At 40.4% G+C, this 13,945-nt stretch overlaps 1 protein-coding gene across 3 annotated transcripts in view; it reads right to left on the minus strand.

Moving 5' to 3' along the window:
• The window catches only part of BEX3 (brain expressed X-linked 3), a 68,163-nt gene extending 54,646 nt beyond the window's left edge, over positions 1-13,517 (minus strand). The window contains exons 1-3 of one of the 3 annotated variants that reach the window (XR_015158584.1): positions 13,414-13,517; positions 12,953-13,030; positions 2,367-2,518 (exon numbers count right to left, since the gene is read on the minus strand). Coding sequence is in view for 2 of the 3 variants with exons in the window: in XM_086386948.1 (XP_086243074.1) it covers positions 12,233-12,571 (339 nt within the window). In the remaining variant the exon portion in view is untranslated. Of the gene's footprint in view, positions 1-2,366; positions 2,519-11,982; positions 12,601-12,952; positions 13,031-13,413 lie in introns of those variants that run through there. The other 2 variants (XM_086386949.1, XM_086386948.1) reach the window with 2 other exon arrangements.
• Positions 13,518-13,945: the final 428 nt, after the last annotated feature.

Below are 13,945 nucleotides of genomic sequence, written 5' to 3' on the forward strand. Positions count from 1 at the left end.
AAAAGACACTGCTGCAGGGCAAGATTGAAGGCAGGAAGAGAAGGGGATGACAGAAGAAGAGATGGTCAGATGGCATCACCGACTCGATGGACATGAGTTTGAGCAAGCTTCAGGAGTTGGTGATGGACAAAGAAGCCTGGCGTGCTGCAGTCCATGGGGTCACAAAGAGTCTGACACGACTGAGCGACTGAACTGACTGAAAGTATTTTATCATTATTTTCAAGGATATTTACAGAGAACAGCAAATTCTAGTTTGACAGTTTTTATTTTTTTAGTACTTCAAACATGACTCAGTCATATTCTGGCTTACACCATTTCTGATAAGTAAACCATGCATGGTGATTTTTACATTTGTGTTTCTTTTTTTTTATTTTTTAACTTTACAATATTGTATTGGTTTTGCCATATATCTGCCACAGGTATACACGTGTTCCCCATCCTGAACCCTCCTCCCTCCCCGTACCATCCCTCTGGGGCATCGCAGTGCACCAGCCCCAAGCATCCAGTATCGTGCATCGAAACCTGGACTGGCGACTCGTTTCATATATGATATTATATCTCCAGCTGTTTTTAAGATTTTCTTTTTATTACTAGTTTTCAGATATTTTGTCATTATATGCTTTGGCGTGGCCTTATTTGTTTTTACGGCTTGGCTTCATTAAGATTCTTGAATCTTTGAGTTTTCAGTTTTCCTTAAATTTGGAAACCATTCTGCCATTATTTTTTTCAAAAATTTTTTACTGTTCCCTAATTATAGATACATTAGACATCTTGGTACTGTCCCACAGATCAATGAAGAAGCTCCTGATAGTTTCTGTTCCTAGGGCTGTCAACTCAATGAGCTTTCAGTGAGTGTCAGGTCTACCATTAATCTCAACAAATACTATTTTCATTCAAAGCTTCACTTGGGAACATTTATATCTGCCATTTAACTCCTCATTATAATAATACTTTCCTTTAATCCTTGGGCATATTTATAATAGCTGTTTTAAATCTGTGGATGTTAACCTCACCTTGGATGCTGCTATAATTTCTGTTTTGTTTATACTGAGTATTTCTCTCTCTTAATTATTGGTCATAATTTCCTACTACTTTTGTATTACTAGTAACTTTTTATTAAATGATGAACATTGTGAATTTTACGTGGTTAAATATTGGGATTATGTTTTCTTCCTTTAAAGAATGCAGGATTTTGTTCTTGGAGGCAGATCATCTTAACTCTTGAGGATTTTCTTTAAACTTTATCAGGCATGTTTACAGCAGGTTTTACTCTAGTGTTAATTTATTACTACTACTCAAATATTTTCCTTCTGAGGACTCTACTGAATGCTCCTGGTGTGTGAATGCTCACTTTTGTCTGTGTGTTCTCAGTTGTGTCCGACTCTTTGTGGCCCCATGGATTGTAGCCCTTCAGGCTCATCTGTCCATGGAATTTTCCAGACAACAATACTGGAGTGGGTTGCCATTTCCTCCCCCAGAGGATCTTCCCAGCCTGGGGATTGAACCTGTGTCTCTGGCATCTCCTGCATTGGCAGACAAATTCTTTACCACTAGCACCACTTGGGAAAGCCAGTATTCGGAAAGACTGCAATTTGACGGAATTATTCCCCACCTGTGCAAGCTCTGGAACTGTTTCAAACTTCAGTTCCCCAGTTATTCAATAGTTGTTATTCACTGTGTTCTATATATATGATAAGGTCATATATGTTAAGAATTTTGTAAAATCTTTGAGGTCTTTACTGATATTTTTTGATAATACTATTATTTACCAAAAAAATGCTTTGTATTATTCCTTCTCACTATAATTATGCATTTTATACTTGTTCTGTTATTCTGATTTTTTTCCTTTATGTCTTTAGGCACATATAAATAATTAGAATACCATCTAGTGGATTGATCTTTCTCTTTATTAAATGTCTCTTTTTAATCTATATAATTGTCAATTGCTTTGAATTCAATCTTGTTTGATATTTAAAAATCAGTATCAGCATTCTTATAGATACAATTTGCAAAATATACCTTTTAGCATTCTCTTAGGTTCACCCATTCTTTGTTCTTATATTCAATGTGAATCTTACATAACTATCTCATAGTTGTATTTTACTGGAATACTGAGGGGCTGAGTAGAGATTTAGACCCAAGTAGAAGTGAGAAGTTCTAACACTTGGACTCTTAGAGCCTGAGCTATATCACTTCCCTGAACATTACAAGTCCTCTCTCTTTTCAGTCTCTATGTTCTCTTTGGCAGATCCTATTCATTTCTGCATTTGTCACTACAATTCCATATGTCTAGCCCAAACTACTCTTTGGCCCTGTAGATTTTTGTCTGAACTTTAATGGAACTCTCCTGAATGTCTCAAACTTACCTCAATCTCAGCAGGTCAAAATATGTTCCACCATTAAGATTAACCCTATTTCTCTGTCTCAGGTTTCCTGCTCAGTGGTGTTCAAAGTGCAATGCTGGCTCTGGTCACAAAGGTGACCCTTTTTAAGTTTCTTCAATAGACAGTCAAGTTTGCTAAAAGAGAAAAAGAAACCTGTCATTATTTTTAAAAACAAGTTAGGGGATATTCTTTACCTCATACTTATTCACTTTTGAAAATGTATATGAATCACAAACACTGACAAAATCTACTTGGCACATTTCTTTCCCGTGAAATATGCATTCATACAACTAATGCCATTCTTCAATTGCTGACAGGTGTCTCAATTTTTCTACTCAATAGCTTTACTCTAGGTCCTAGTTTGTACTTCTGCATAGTTTCTCTTCCCCCTAATGTCATCTTCCTCACAAGTTGGACTTACCACGATTACCTCTCAAGTCCTCAACATTAAGGACTTCATTTTTTTCCTTTTGCTTTTTTTCCTTTTTGGTTCCCAACATCAATAGCCTGATTATCTCCACTATATCCACCCTTGGGCTTCCCTGATAGCTCAGTTGGTAAAGAATCCACCTGCAATGCAGGAGACCCAGGTTCCATTCCTAGGTCAGGAAGATCCTCTAGAGAAGGGATAAGCTACCCAATCCAATATTCTTGGATTTCCCTTGTGGCTCAGCTAATAAAGAATCCACCTGCAATGTCGAAGACCTGGGTTTGATCCCTGGGTTGGGAAAAATCCCCTGAAGAAGGGAAAGGCTACCCACTCCAGTATTCTTGCCTGGAGAATTCCATGGACTGTATAGCCCATGGGGTTGCAAGGAGTCAGACACGACTGAGCCACTTTCACCTTCACTTCACTTCATCTCATACCCAGTTTTATTTGGTGTGAGGAAAAACATGTCTCTCTTTAGAAGAAACAATAGGATTGGAATTTGCTACTACTAAAATATCTTAAAAAACATTATTTTAAAATTATATTGAAGAAAATAGGTGGCTGTTTCAATCACTGCTTTAATGGATTTATTGTTTTATGAAATGCTGAGAGCACTGGTCCTGGACCCAACATTTTGAGCTGTATCTTGGGTTTACAACTTACTGCTGCTGCTGCTGCTGCTGCTAAGTCGCTTCAGTCGTGTCCAACTCTGTGCGACCCCATAGACGGCAGCCCACCAGGCTCCCCCGTCCCTGGGATTCTCCAGGCAAGAACACTGGAGTGGGTTGCCATTTCCTTCTCCAATGCATGAAAGTGAAAAGTGAAAGTGAAGTCGCTCAGTCGTGTCTGACTCGTAGCGACCCCATGGACTGCAGCCCACCAGGCTCCTCCATCCATGGGATTTGCCAGGCAAGAGTACTGGAGTCGGGTGCCATTGCCCTCTCTGTTACAACTTACTAGTTGTACAATTTTAGGTAATTTGCTTAATCACTATGTATCTCAACTTCCTCCTATGTACAATGGGTACATTGATAGTACAGCCCTCACAGATTTCTTCTGAGGAATGGATTGATTAGTACCTGTGAATAGCTGAAGACACTGTTTCAAATATAGTACACACTAAAAGTAGTGCTATGTTACGAATATTGGATTAGTATCATAATTTTCTGTGTAGTCCAAATTAACATGATGACATATTCAGAATTCCTTTATGGCAATAATATAACTATACAAAAAATTAAAATCTAAAAACCTGACACTGAAGTAAATAACAGAAAAATTACATTTTATCACATATCTATTTCCATATGTCATTCGTGGTGAATTCCTTTATGACTTTTTCTGCTTTTATATGCACATTCCCATATATATTTCATACCTTAGTTTTTTTTAATTATTAGAGTATCTGCAACATACACCATTTATTCAGAAATACTTTTTTGAGAAAAATAAACTGATCACATAACATGTATTTTATGATGTAGCCCAATATGAGAAATGTTGAAATTAAAAACAAATTGATCCTAACACAGAATAAGACAATTTAGGTCATTTGATATATGCAGTTAGGATCTCTGGCATTTTGATGTATTTCCTTGTAGCCTTTCTCTAGGCACGTTTGTATTCAATATAATTGTATTTCCGCCATACTGCTGGTGGTTCTCAGGTGTTAGTGTGCATTAAAATCTCTCAGGGGAACATGATAATAATGTATATTTTGGGGCCCAGTTGGAAGTGGATTTGACTCATGAAATCTGGAGAGGAGTACCAAAGTCTGTATTATTAACAAGGGAGATAGAAGATTCTGAAGCAAGTAGTCTTTGGGAAATGCTGCAAAAAATCACTGATACATACTGACAAGGACTCCCTCATGGACCAAAATTTTACTCAGGCTTCTCTGGCTTTCTTTTCAATGAGGTCTTGTCCTCAGTTCTGGCTTTGGCCTGCTAAGTCCAGTTTTAGCAAGACATTCTGGTTAGGCAATTTATCAAGAATTCTCCCAACCTTGATATCTATTCAAGCTTGATACATAACCAAGTTCCTCTTCATAATTTTTCATCCTCTCCTGCACCTTTCCCATTGGCCATAAATCCCTACCTGTCCCTGTCGTATTTACAGTTGAGTTTAATTTCTCTCCCCTATTGCAATAGTTTTGATCCTTATTGCAATAATCTTGAGTAAAGTATTTCTTACTGTTTTTAATAGGTAAAAGGCATTTTTCTTTTATAATATAACATAAAATTTTTGTTCATGTTTTAATTTGCTGTGTCATACTACCCCTGCTAGGCTCCTTGGGAAATTCAAGTCTTTGACTCTAGAGAAATGAAGTGACTTGCCTGTTATTCTTTAGTTATGGGTAGAATTAGGCTAAGGACTTAAGGATCCACACAGTCATAATGGCTACTTTAAACATTTATTCAAGATATATCAGAATTTCTGCTCCTGATCAGGATAAAGTAACCTAGAGTGTTCCATTCTGAAACAAACAAATCACCTTTCATTCTATGAACAAACTGTTCAAGACATTCTAAGAACTGTCCTGTTCCAGACACAGGACATTAAGCAACAGAGGTCAGTGGTCCCTAAAAGACTGGGAAAAAGTAAGATTATTCTTATGATTGCCCCAGCCTACTTCCTGAAGAAAGTTTTCAGGCCACAGTGTAGAAAGTGAGAATCCGTGGAGAGCCTGGTGGTATCCTATAGATTAGGATAAGAAGGGAATCTGGGGAGTCCAAAGCAGCTAGAGATTGCAAGACAGAGTACCAAAAAGGAAAGAGCCCACAGAGAAAAAGTTTTCGAGATTTACAGAGGGTCTCCCTTGACTAAGGAGAAGGCAATGGCACCCCACTCCAGTATTCTTGCCTGGGAAATCCCATGAACCGAGGAGCCTGGTAGGCTGCAGTCCATGGGGTGGCTAAGAGTTGGACACGACTGAGCGACTTTACTTTCACTTTTCACTTTCATGCACTGGAGAAGGAGATGGCAACCCACTCCAGTGTTCTTGCCTGGAGAATCCCAGGGACGGGGGAGCCCGGTGGGCTGCCGTCTATGGGGTTGCATAGAGTCGGACATGACTGAAGCAACTTAGCAGCAGCAGCAGCCCTTGACTACTTATCCGAGTACTGATTACACACCTGTGAGCAAATGATCCCAGATCAGGAAAAGAACCATCCAAAAGGATTAAAGAGAATAATTTCTTAAGTGCATAGAAGTTTGGACATAGTGCCTGCTCCTACCAGTCAGATTTGAAGATCTCATAATTCACAGGACATCAGAAAGAGTGTTTGGACGAGTTTTTCCTCATTAATGGGGTGCAATTAAGCTTAAGCTAAACAGTACTTTGTTCTCATCTTACAAAGGTTAAAATAAAAACCTAAAAAGATCAAACTGTTTACAAGTAACTTAGCTGTGTTCCAGAATAAAAACCATCATATTTACAGAGATACAAAACTATGTAGCACTCAAAAGGTAAAATTCACAATACCTGGTATCCAGTCAACAATTGCCAGGTCAGCAAAGAATCAGGAAAATCTAACCCATTATGAGGAGAAAAGAAATCAATCGATCAAAACTGACCAAGAAAAGATAAAGATGGTACAATTAGACAAGGACATTAAAATAGATATAACTGCACTGCCTATGTTCAAGAAGCTGGAGGAAAGACTGAAGATGTTTAGTAGAGACATAGAACACAAAAAATGTTAAAAAAAAAAAAAGACCCAAATTGAACATCTAGAAATAAAAACTACAATGTCTGAAATTTAAAAAATATGTTAGATGGGGTTAATGGCAGATTAGATGTTACAGAAGAAAAGATTAGTGAGTCTGAAGACATAGGAATAGAAACAATTCAAAATGAAATGTAGAGAGGAAAAGATTTTAAAAATGAATAGATCTCAATTCCATACCCTTATTTTTACAGCACAAGGAATTATAGCCATTACCTTATAATAACTTTGAATGGAATATAATCTGTAAAAATACTGAATCACTATGCTGTGCACCTGAAGCTAACATAATACTGTAAATCAGTTGTGAAATGAAAGTCACTCAGTCGTTTTCGATTCTTTGCAACCCCATCGACTATACAGTCCATGGAATTCTCCAGGCCAGAATACTGGAGTGGGTAGCCATTCCCTTCTCCAGGGGATCTTCCCAACCCAGGGATCAAACCCAGCTCCCCCACATTGCAGGCAGATTCTTTACAAGCTGAGGCACAAATTGTATTTCAATTTAAAAATGAACAAGCATTACTGAGTTGTGAGACAACTATATTGATAATCATTTAAATGAAAATTGTCTAAGCCCTCTAATGACATGATAGAGATTGTCAGAGTGAATAAAAAGCAAGACTGAGCCCTTAATATCTGAACGTTATGGAGAAGAGAGGGCTTGTTGCATACACAATAAACCATAGACACATACTGAGAAAAAAAACTTTTTGCTAAAAATATACAACACACCATGGTCCAAGCATCATTAAGATAGTACTCACCTAAGCTAGTACAATTCTAAGTCAGGTAGAGGATCTTTATGCACAACTCTATAAGGGACAAACTGGGACACTGAGCTGTCCAGAGAAATCTGTAATGATGGAGGGTGGAGGTGGCTCCCCACAGCAGAGGAATGGAGTGGGCTTGTGACACTCAGTTTGGATGCTACTTCCAGCAACGGAGGGGAATCTGAGGGACGTGAATCCTGCCTGTGCCAGTTCACATGCTCTTTACCTATCTTGGTTCTCACAGCAGCCCTGGAAATTATTGTCTCCATTTTACTAATAAATAGAGAGAAATAACTGAGGCATTGTCATGATAAAAACCACTGTTTATATTGCTAGCTGCTTCCCACGTGGCTCAGGGGTAAAGAATCTGCCTGCAATGCAGGAGATGCCTTTTGCACAGGATACACAGGTTCAATCCCTGGCTCAGGAAGATCCCTTGAGAAGGAAATGGCAACCCACTCCAGATTTCTTGCCCGGGAAATCTCATGGACAGAGATGCCTGGCGGGGCTATAATCCATGGGGTCCCAAAAGAGCTGGACAAAACTTAGTGAGTAAACAACATATTGCCAGCTAAATGATTCAAAAATATTTTGAAATTCATTATTCTTGTTTATTGGTGCTTTTTCAACAAGTTTTCATCAAATTTTTCATTGTCTTTAAGTTGACTGATACATTTAGTTTGCTTCCTCTTGTTTTTTATTTTTTTAGCCATGCAGCATGTGAGATCTTAGTTCTGGACCAGAGATCAAACCTGTGCCCTCTGCGGTGGAAGTGGAGAACCTAACCACTAGACAACCCAGGAATTCCTGCTTCCTCTTTTAAAAATCAAACTTTAATCAGAGATTAAGTAATCTTGCTAATTTAGGAAAACTAGATAAAAACTTTAATCTACGCATGTGATTTCAGTAAAGGAAACATGGTGCTGAAATCAAGATTTAAAATTTGTCTTCTTAATAAATTTTCTCTTCTGTTTCAAAACAACAACAACAAAACCACTTTAGGAGGCATATTTTACAATCAGAAACATAATAATGCTCATTCCATTTGTGGGAACTAAATGGAAAATATTTTCCATTGGCTACACAGGAAAGAGTAAATTTCTGAACAGGCTAATCATAACTTTTAAAACAATGTTTGAGCAAAAATTAAAAATACAAATAAATGTTAAGATTTTCAAATTTATAGAGATGCCTTATTCATTTGGTTATGTATGTTTATATTACTTAGAAAGCATTTTAACTGGTTACACAAGACAGCAATTACATTTCATGTTATATGCATGAAAATTTTTAAATGAGATCATTCTAAACAAAATCAGCACATTTATTATATGAAATACATGATATTAGGGAAGGAGACAGGGAATAGACATAGGATTTTGTCCATTTCATTCCTGTAATCAGTCCTTTTTCTACTCACTAGACAACTTTTAAATTTCATATAGAAATAAATTAGTTCTATTAACTAAATGTATTCATGTAATGTTCCCAAATTTGCCCACTGAGAGTTGGCTTGCTGAAACATGACTGTTATTTTCAGTTTTGAAAAACAGGAGCTAATTGAAAGTTTTTATTTTCTTGGGTTCCAAAATCACTGCAGATGGTGACTGCAGCCATGAAATGAAAAGACGCTTACTCTTTGGAATAAAAGCATGATAAACCTAGACAGTGTATTAAAAAGTGGAGATACCACTCTGCTGGCAAAGGTCCATATAATCAAAGGTATGCTTTTTCCAGTAGTCATGTACGGATGTCGGAGTTGGACCATAAAGAAGGCTGAGCACCAAAGAATTGATGCTTTCAAATTGTGGTTCTGAAGAAGACCCTTGAGTCCCTTGGACAGCAAGGAGTCAAACCACTCAATCCTAAAGGAAATCAAGCCTGAATATTCATTGGAAGGACTGATGCTGAAGCTCCAATACTTTGCCCACCTAATGCAAAGAGCGAACTTATTGGAAAAGACACTGATGCTGGGAAAGATTGAAGGCAGGAGGAAAAGGGAGTGATAAGCATGAGACGGTTGGATGGCATCATCAATTTATGGACATGAGTTTGAGCAAACTCTGGGAGATTAGTGAAGGACAGGGAACCCTAGCGTGCTGGAGTGCTGCAGTCCATGGTTTCGCAAAGAGTCAGACATGACTGAGTGACTGAACAACAACTGAAAAGTAGGTCAAATATGATCCAATTAGCTTTGAAGAGTGGTAAGAAGACAAAAAATAAACATAACAAGTTAAACATGTCTCCTTGGCAGGGGCTGTGAAAGAGGCAATATTTCTCTTAAGAGGTCTAATCATGACTAAGTTTAATCATGAGTAGTTTAATTATGACTAAACCTGGTTTAATCATGACTAGTATAGGATGATAATAAAAAATTTTATAATTTTTGTAAATTGTACTTTCTTTGGATAATTAGATTATGGTTTTGTTTATATTTTTCTTTATATTTCTGCATAATCCAAATATGTCTAATCACCTTGTATAACACAAATAATTATAAAAAGTATTTCATCTTCAAATGTTTCTCATAGAAACTTTTAAAACAAGTGTAAAGAAATAAACAACTCACAAAGAACCAATGTTAATTATTGCTATATATTATTTTAGATAAGTTATAATTGCTAAAAGCTTTAATAATAATTAAATGCATTATTATGTTATTAAATATCTACATCAGACACTGCTGGAAATTGAGCTCCAGAGTAATTAAGACAAAAGCATTGTTATAAAAGGGCACAGGCTTGCACAGAAAAGATAATGCCTAATTTATTTAATAGTCATATAATTATTATTAATAATAAACTGTAATAATGCATTAACTTAACAGGATATTCGGAAAGGTAAAAAAACAGTACTGGTTTAGCAACAAGGTCCTTCTGTACAGCACAGGGAACAAAAGAATGTAAAAAAAGGTACTGGTTTAAATACAGACATACATTGTTTAATGCAATCCCAATTTCGGAAATATTAAAATTTGGAAAGGTACATTCTTTGTGAAATTAAATAAGCCAATCAGATCACAATGTTTGTAAAATGGTGTCATCACTGTCAGTGTTTCTCCATGCCTATGCTGGCAAAACTCAGATGCATCAGAATCACCTGCATGTGTGCTCAATCGCGTCTGACTCTGTGTGACCCATGGACTGTAGCCCACCAGGCTCCTCTGTCCATAGAATTCTCCAGGCAAGAATACTGGAGTGGGTTGCCATTTCCTTCTCCAGGGGATATGCCCAAGCCAGGGATCAATCCCGTGCCTCCTCCATTAGCAGGCGGGTTCTTTTACTGTTGAGCCCCCAGGGAAGCAGAATCACCTGAGCAACTGTCAAAACAGTAGTTAATGATCAGGTGATTCAAGGAATGACACAGGGTTCCTTGGGGCACCCAAGTGAAAGCTTTTTTTTAACATTTCCTTCAGGTGATTGAGCTTCCCTGATAGCTCAGTTGGTAAAGAATCCACCTGCAATGCAAGAGACCCTGGTTCGATTCCTGGGCTGGGAAGATCCCCTGGAGAAGGGAAAGGCTACCCACTCCAGTATTCTGGCCTGGAGAATTCCATGGACTGTATAGTCTACGGGGTTGCAAAGAGTTGGACATGACTGAGCCACTTTCACTTTTCACTAGGCCACTTAATTAAGGACAGCCACTTAGGAACAGTATTAAGCTGGTTTCTGAACTCTATTAATGAATCGGTTAAAATAATTAAATATCTGTTGAAGCTTTCCATGTGGTACTAGTGGTAAAGAACCTGCCTGCCAATGGAAAAGACTTAAGAGTCATGGGTTCGATCCCTGGGTCAGGAAGATTCCCTGAAGAAGGGCATGGCAACCCACTCCAGTATTCTTACCTGGAGAATCCCATGGACAGAGTAAAACCAAAAGGGTCTTGTTCAGAACCAATGTTAAGAACAAGAACCATGGGAATTGTACTCACTGGTAAATATAACTCCAAAGTGAGGATGAAGGCTTTCTCCCACAACTTTTATAGAAGTCAAAGGGGGGATTTATCTCACCAGGCACTACAGACAGATCAGTAGGTTTTTGTTACCTTGTGGACTCCAGCACATCGTCAACATGAACTGAAATAGGAGTCAGCAGAAGGGAAAGAATGCCCAACTGACATGGCAGTAATCAGGGAGGTAGGGGTACTGCAAATATGACTGGAATGACAGAGTGGAACCCACCTATTTTTCCTGCTGTGAGCCTGGGTGAAAATTCCCCTTAGTACTGCCCAAGGATCTGATGAGAGCCAGGGTCCTGTTAAATGCTGGGGAGTTGCATAGGAGGCAGGCCAACAGTTCCACACCTCATGTATTCCATTCGGCAGCCCTCTAAGGCAGAAATTATTTATCCCATTTCACAGAAGAGAAGACTGACTCTTTACAGGAATGTATCTGTAATGAAGGGAGGGTTTACTTCCAGTTAAGGCTGGAAGATACTTAAAGTTCAATTTTCTTTAAGTCTGCTGAACCAGTAATTATGTTCAATCACAGACTCATTGAAAAACTGTTCTCATTGCTTCTAAAATCCCAGATAATAAATGAAAAAAAAAGTCATGTATTATCCAACCACAGAGAAATGTGCTCCAATTACCATCCTGGGATATGTGATTTCAGATTTTTGAAGGGTTCATGTATTTTTTCTTTAATCAGACAATAATAAATGTATAAATTGCTTTTTAATTACTTTATTAACTTTACATTTTTCCATGCAAATGGGTGAAACTTTACTGTTGACAGAAACTTAGATTGGATGCCAAGGCAATCTGTAATTAGAAGCTGGTAACACAGAACCCACCTGACACACTGAAATTACATAAGGTTCACAGCAAACGGATCAGTAAAGGCATTATCAGGAAAATGCAAGGAAAAACAGAACAACAGTGGAAATCACAGTATTAATCTCATGGAAATGGCAGGAGTCAAGGCATAAGGCAAAATTCATCATGATGGTCATGGTGATTAGAGAGCTCCCCCATAAGGATACGCAGACAATTCCTCAACTGCAGCTCCCTAAGTTTTCTCCTGATTTCCCTCATCTCCTCCATGAATATTTCCATATCGTCTCCCTCTCCACCCATCCCATCATTGACCTGTCTATTGGGTATAACCCATCGGAAATTAGGGGCAAGTCGGCGAGCCTGTCCCCGTCTATGATTTCTTTCTGGCTGGTGGCCTTCGCCCCCTCCCAAAGGGCGGTCTTCCTCTCCGTTCTGCACGGGTTGCTCCATTTCTTCGTTTTCCTGGTAGATATTAGCCATGATGAGATTTTTTTCCCCCGGTTATTTTTCTTTGAACAAGTAAGACAAAGGCAAGGAGAGACACTGAATGCTTGGTGCACTGACCAGCAGGATTCAGAGTTCTGATAGTAAAGATTAAAAAAAAAATTTTTTTTTTCCCACCTCAGGCGCTTCGTGCTCCTTCTGGGGAGCCTTCAATTTGACCTCTTTCCCAGCGCTCTCCTTTTCCCTCCCTCCCTCAAACCCAAAGCCCACCATTTTTCTTTTCCCAGGATTCTTTCCCAGAGCGCAGCAGGCACCAAAATGGAGGACGGGGCATGGGGTCTGGGGAAGTTAGCAAGGGATCTCAGGCTGGGCTGTGCACCAGTCCCCTTCCTCCCCTGCACTGTTCCCGGCACTGACCTGGGCCTATCCTTGCTGTCTCTTGCTCCTTCTGATCCTCGCCACGAGTGCGCCGCCGCCACACTTGGTTCGGCAGACCTGCAAAGGGCCAGGGTGGGGACAGGAGGCTGCTGCAGCCGGGCGCTTGGCGCCTTCCCGACCCCGCGTCCCCTACTCCCACCAACCCCCCTTTCCGCGCCTAGCCGCCCCGGGTCCCCGCCCCCACCCTCAGATGCCCCCATCCCCGCCCCGCTCCCAGGTGACTCAGGGATGATTTCCCATCGCTCTGAGTTGCTTTCCTGCCTTCCCTGGAAACTTGCCCCCCTGCACCCCCACTCCAGGGGGCCACTATTTCTGTTCCCAGGAAAGCCGGGATGTGGAGAGGGCTTGCTGGGACTCGTCGCGCTAAATCCCTGTGCCGGCCTCTGGGGTTGGCTGGCAGCTGCCTCCCTGGCGTCAGCGCGTGGCCCCGGGGCCCTTACCTGCTCCGCTTGCTGCGGGCCTGATGCCAACCCGCCGTGCGCAGGGGAGTGGGGAGCTGGTACCCAGACAGGAGTGACGACTGCACCGAAGGCTGCGTCGCTCTGCAGCTCGCGATCACGTGAGCACCCCACGTCACCGCCGAGCTCGCCCCCAACTCCGGCGGCCAGTGCAGCAGGAGCGCCCCACTTCCGCCTCGTGCACAAGCACGGACAACCGCCTGTTTGTGCGCTGGGCCACAGCGCGCACCTCCCTGTCAATCAATCATCTCGCTCTTCTCCAATCTGACTGCCCACGAGTGGCATCACCTCCCTGCGGTTAGAGTTTGCCTTTCTCTGGTTATAAGGGAGGGTCTACAACACCCTCTACCCCCTCTCCGCCCCTAGGCCTTGGCCTTGGCTTTTTCTGCTTTCTTTCCTCTTCTCGCTGACCGAAGTCTTTCCCCACCCCCACTCCGCCCCGCCATTGCCCACCAAGTGTCCTGAATTCATACTCTTCTAGGACATTTAGGTTGAAGGTTAGGGTGGGGAGGGA

This window comes from Bos grunniens, chromosome X (assembly GCF_055505025.1).
Source record: "Bos grunniens cultivar Pamir isolate PY7600 chromosome X, Bosgru_T2T1.0, whole genome shotgun sequence".
In the NCBI taxonomy this organism is placed as follows: domain Eukaryota; kingdom Metazoa; phylum Chordata; class Mammalia; order Artiodactyla; family Bovidae; genus Bos; species Bos grunniens.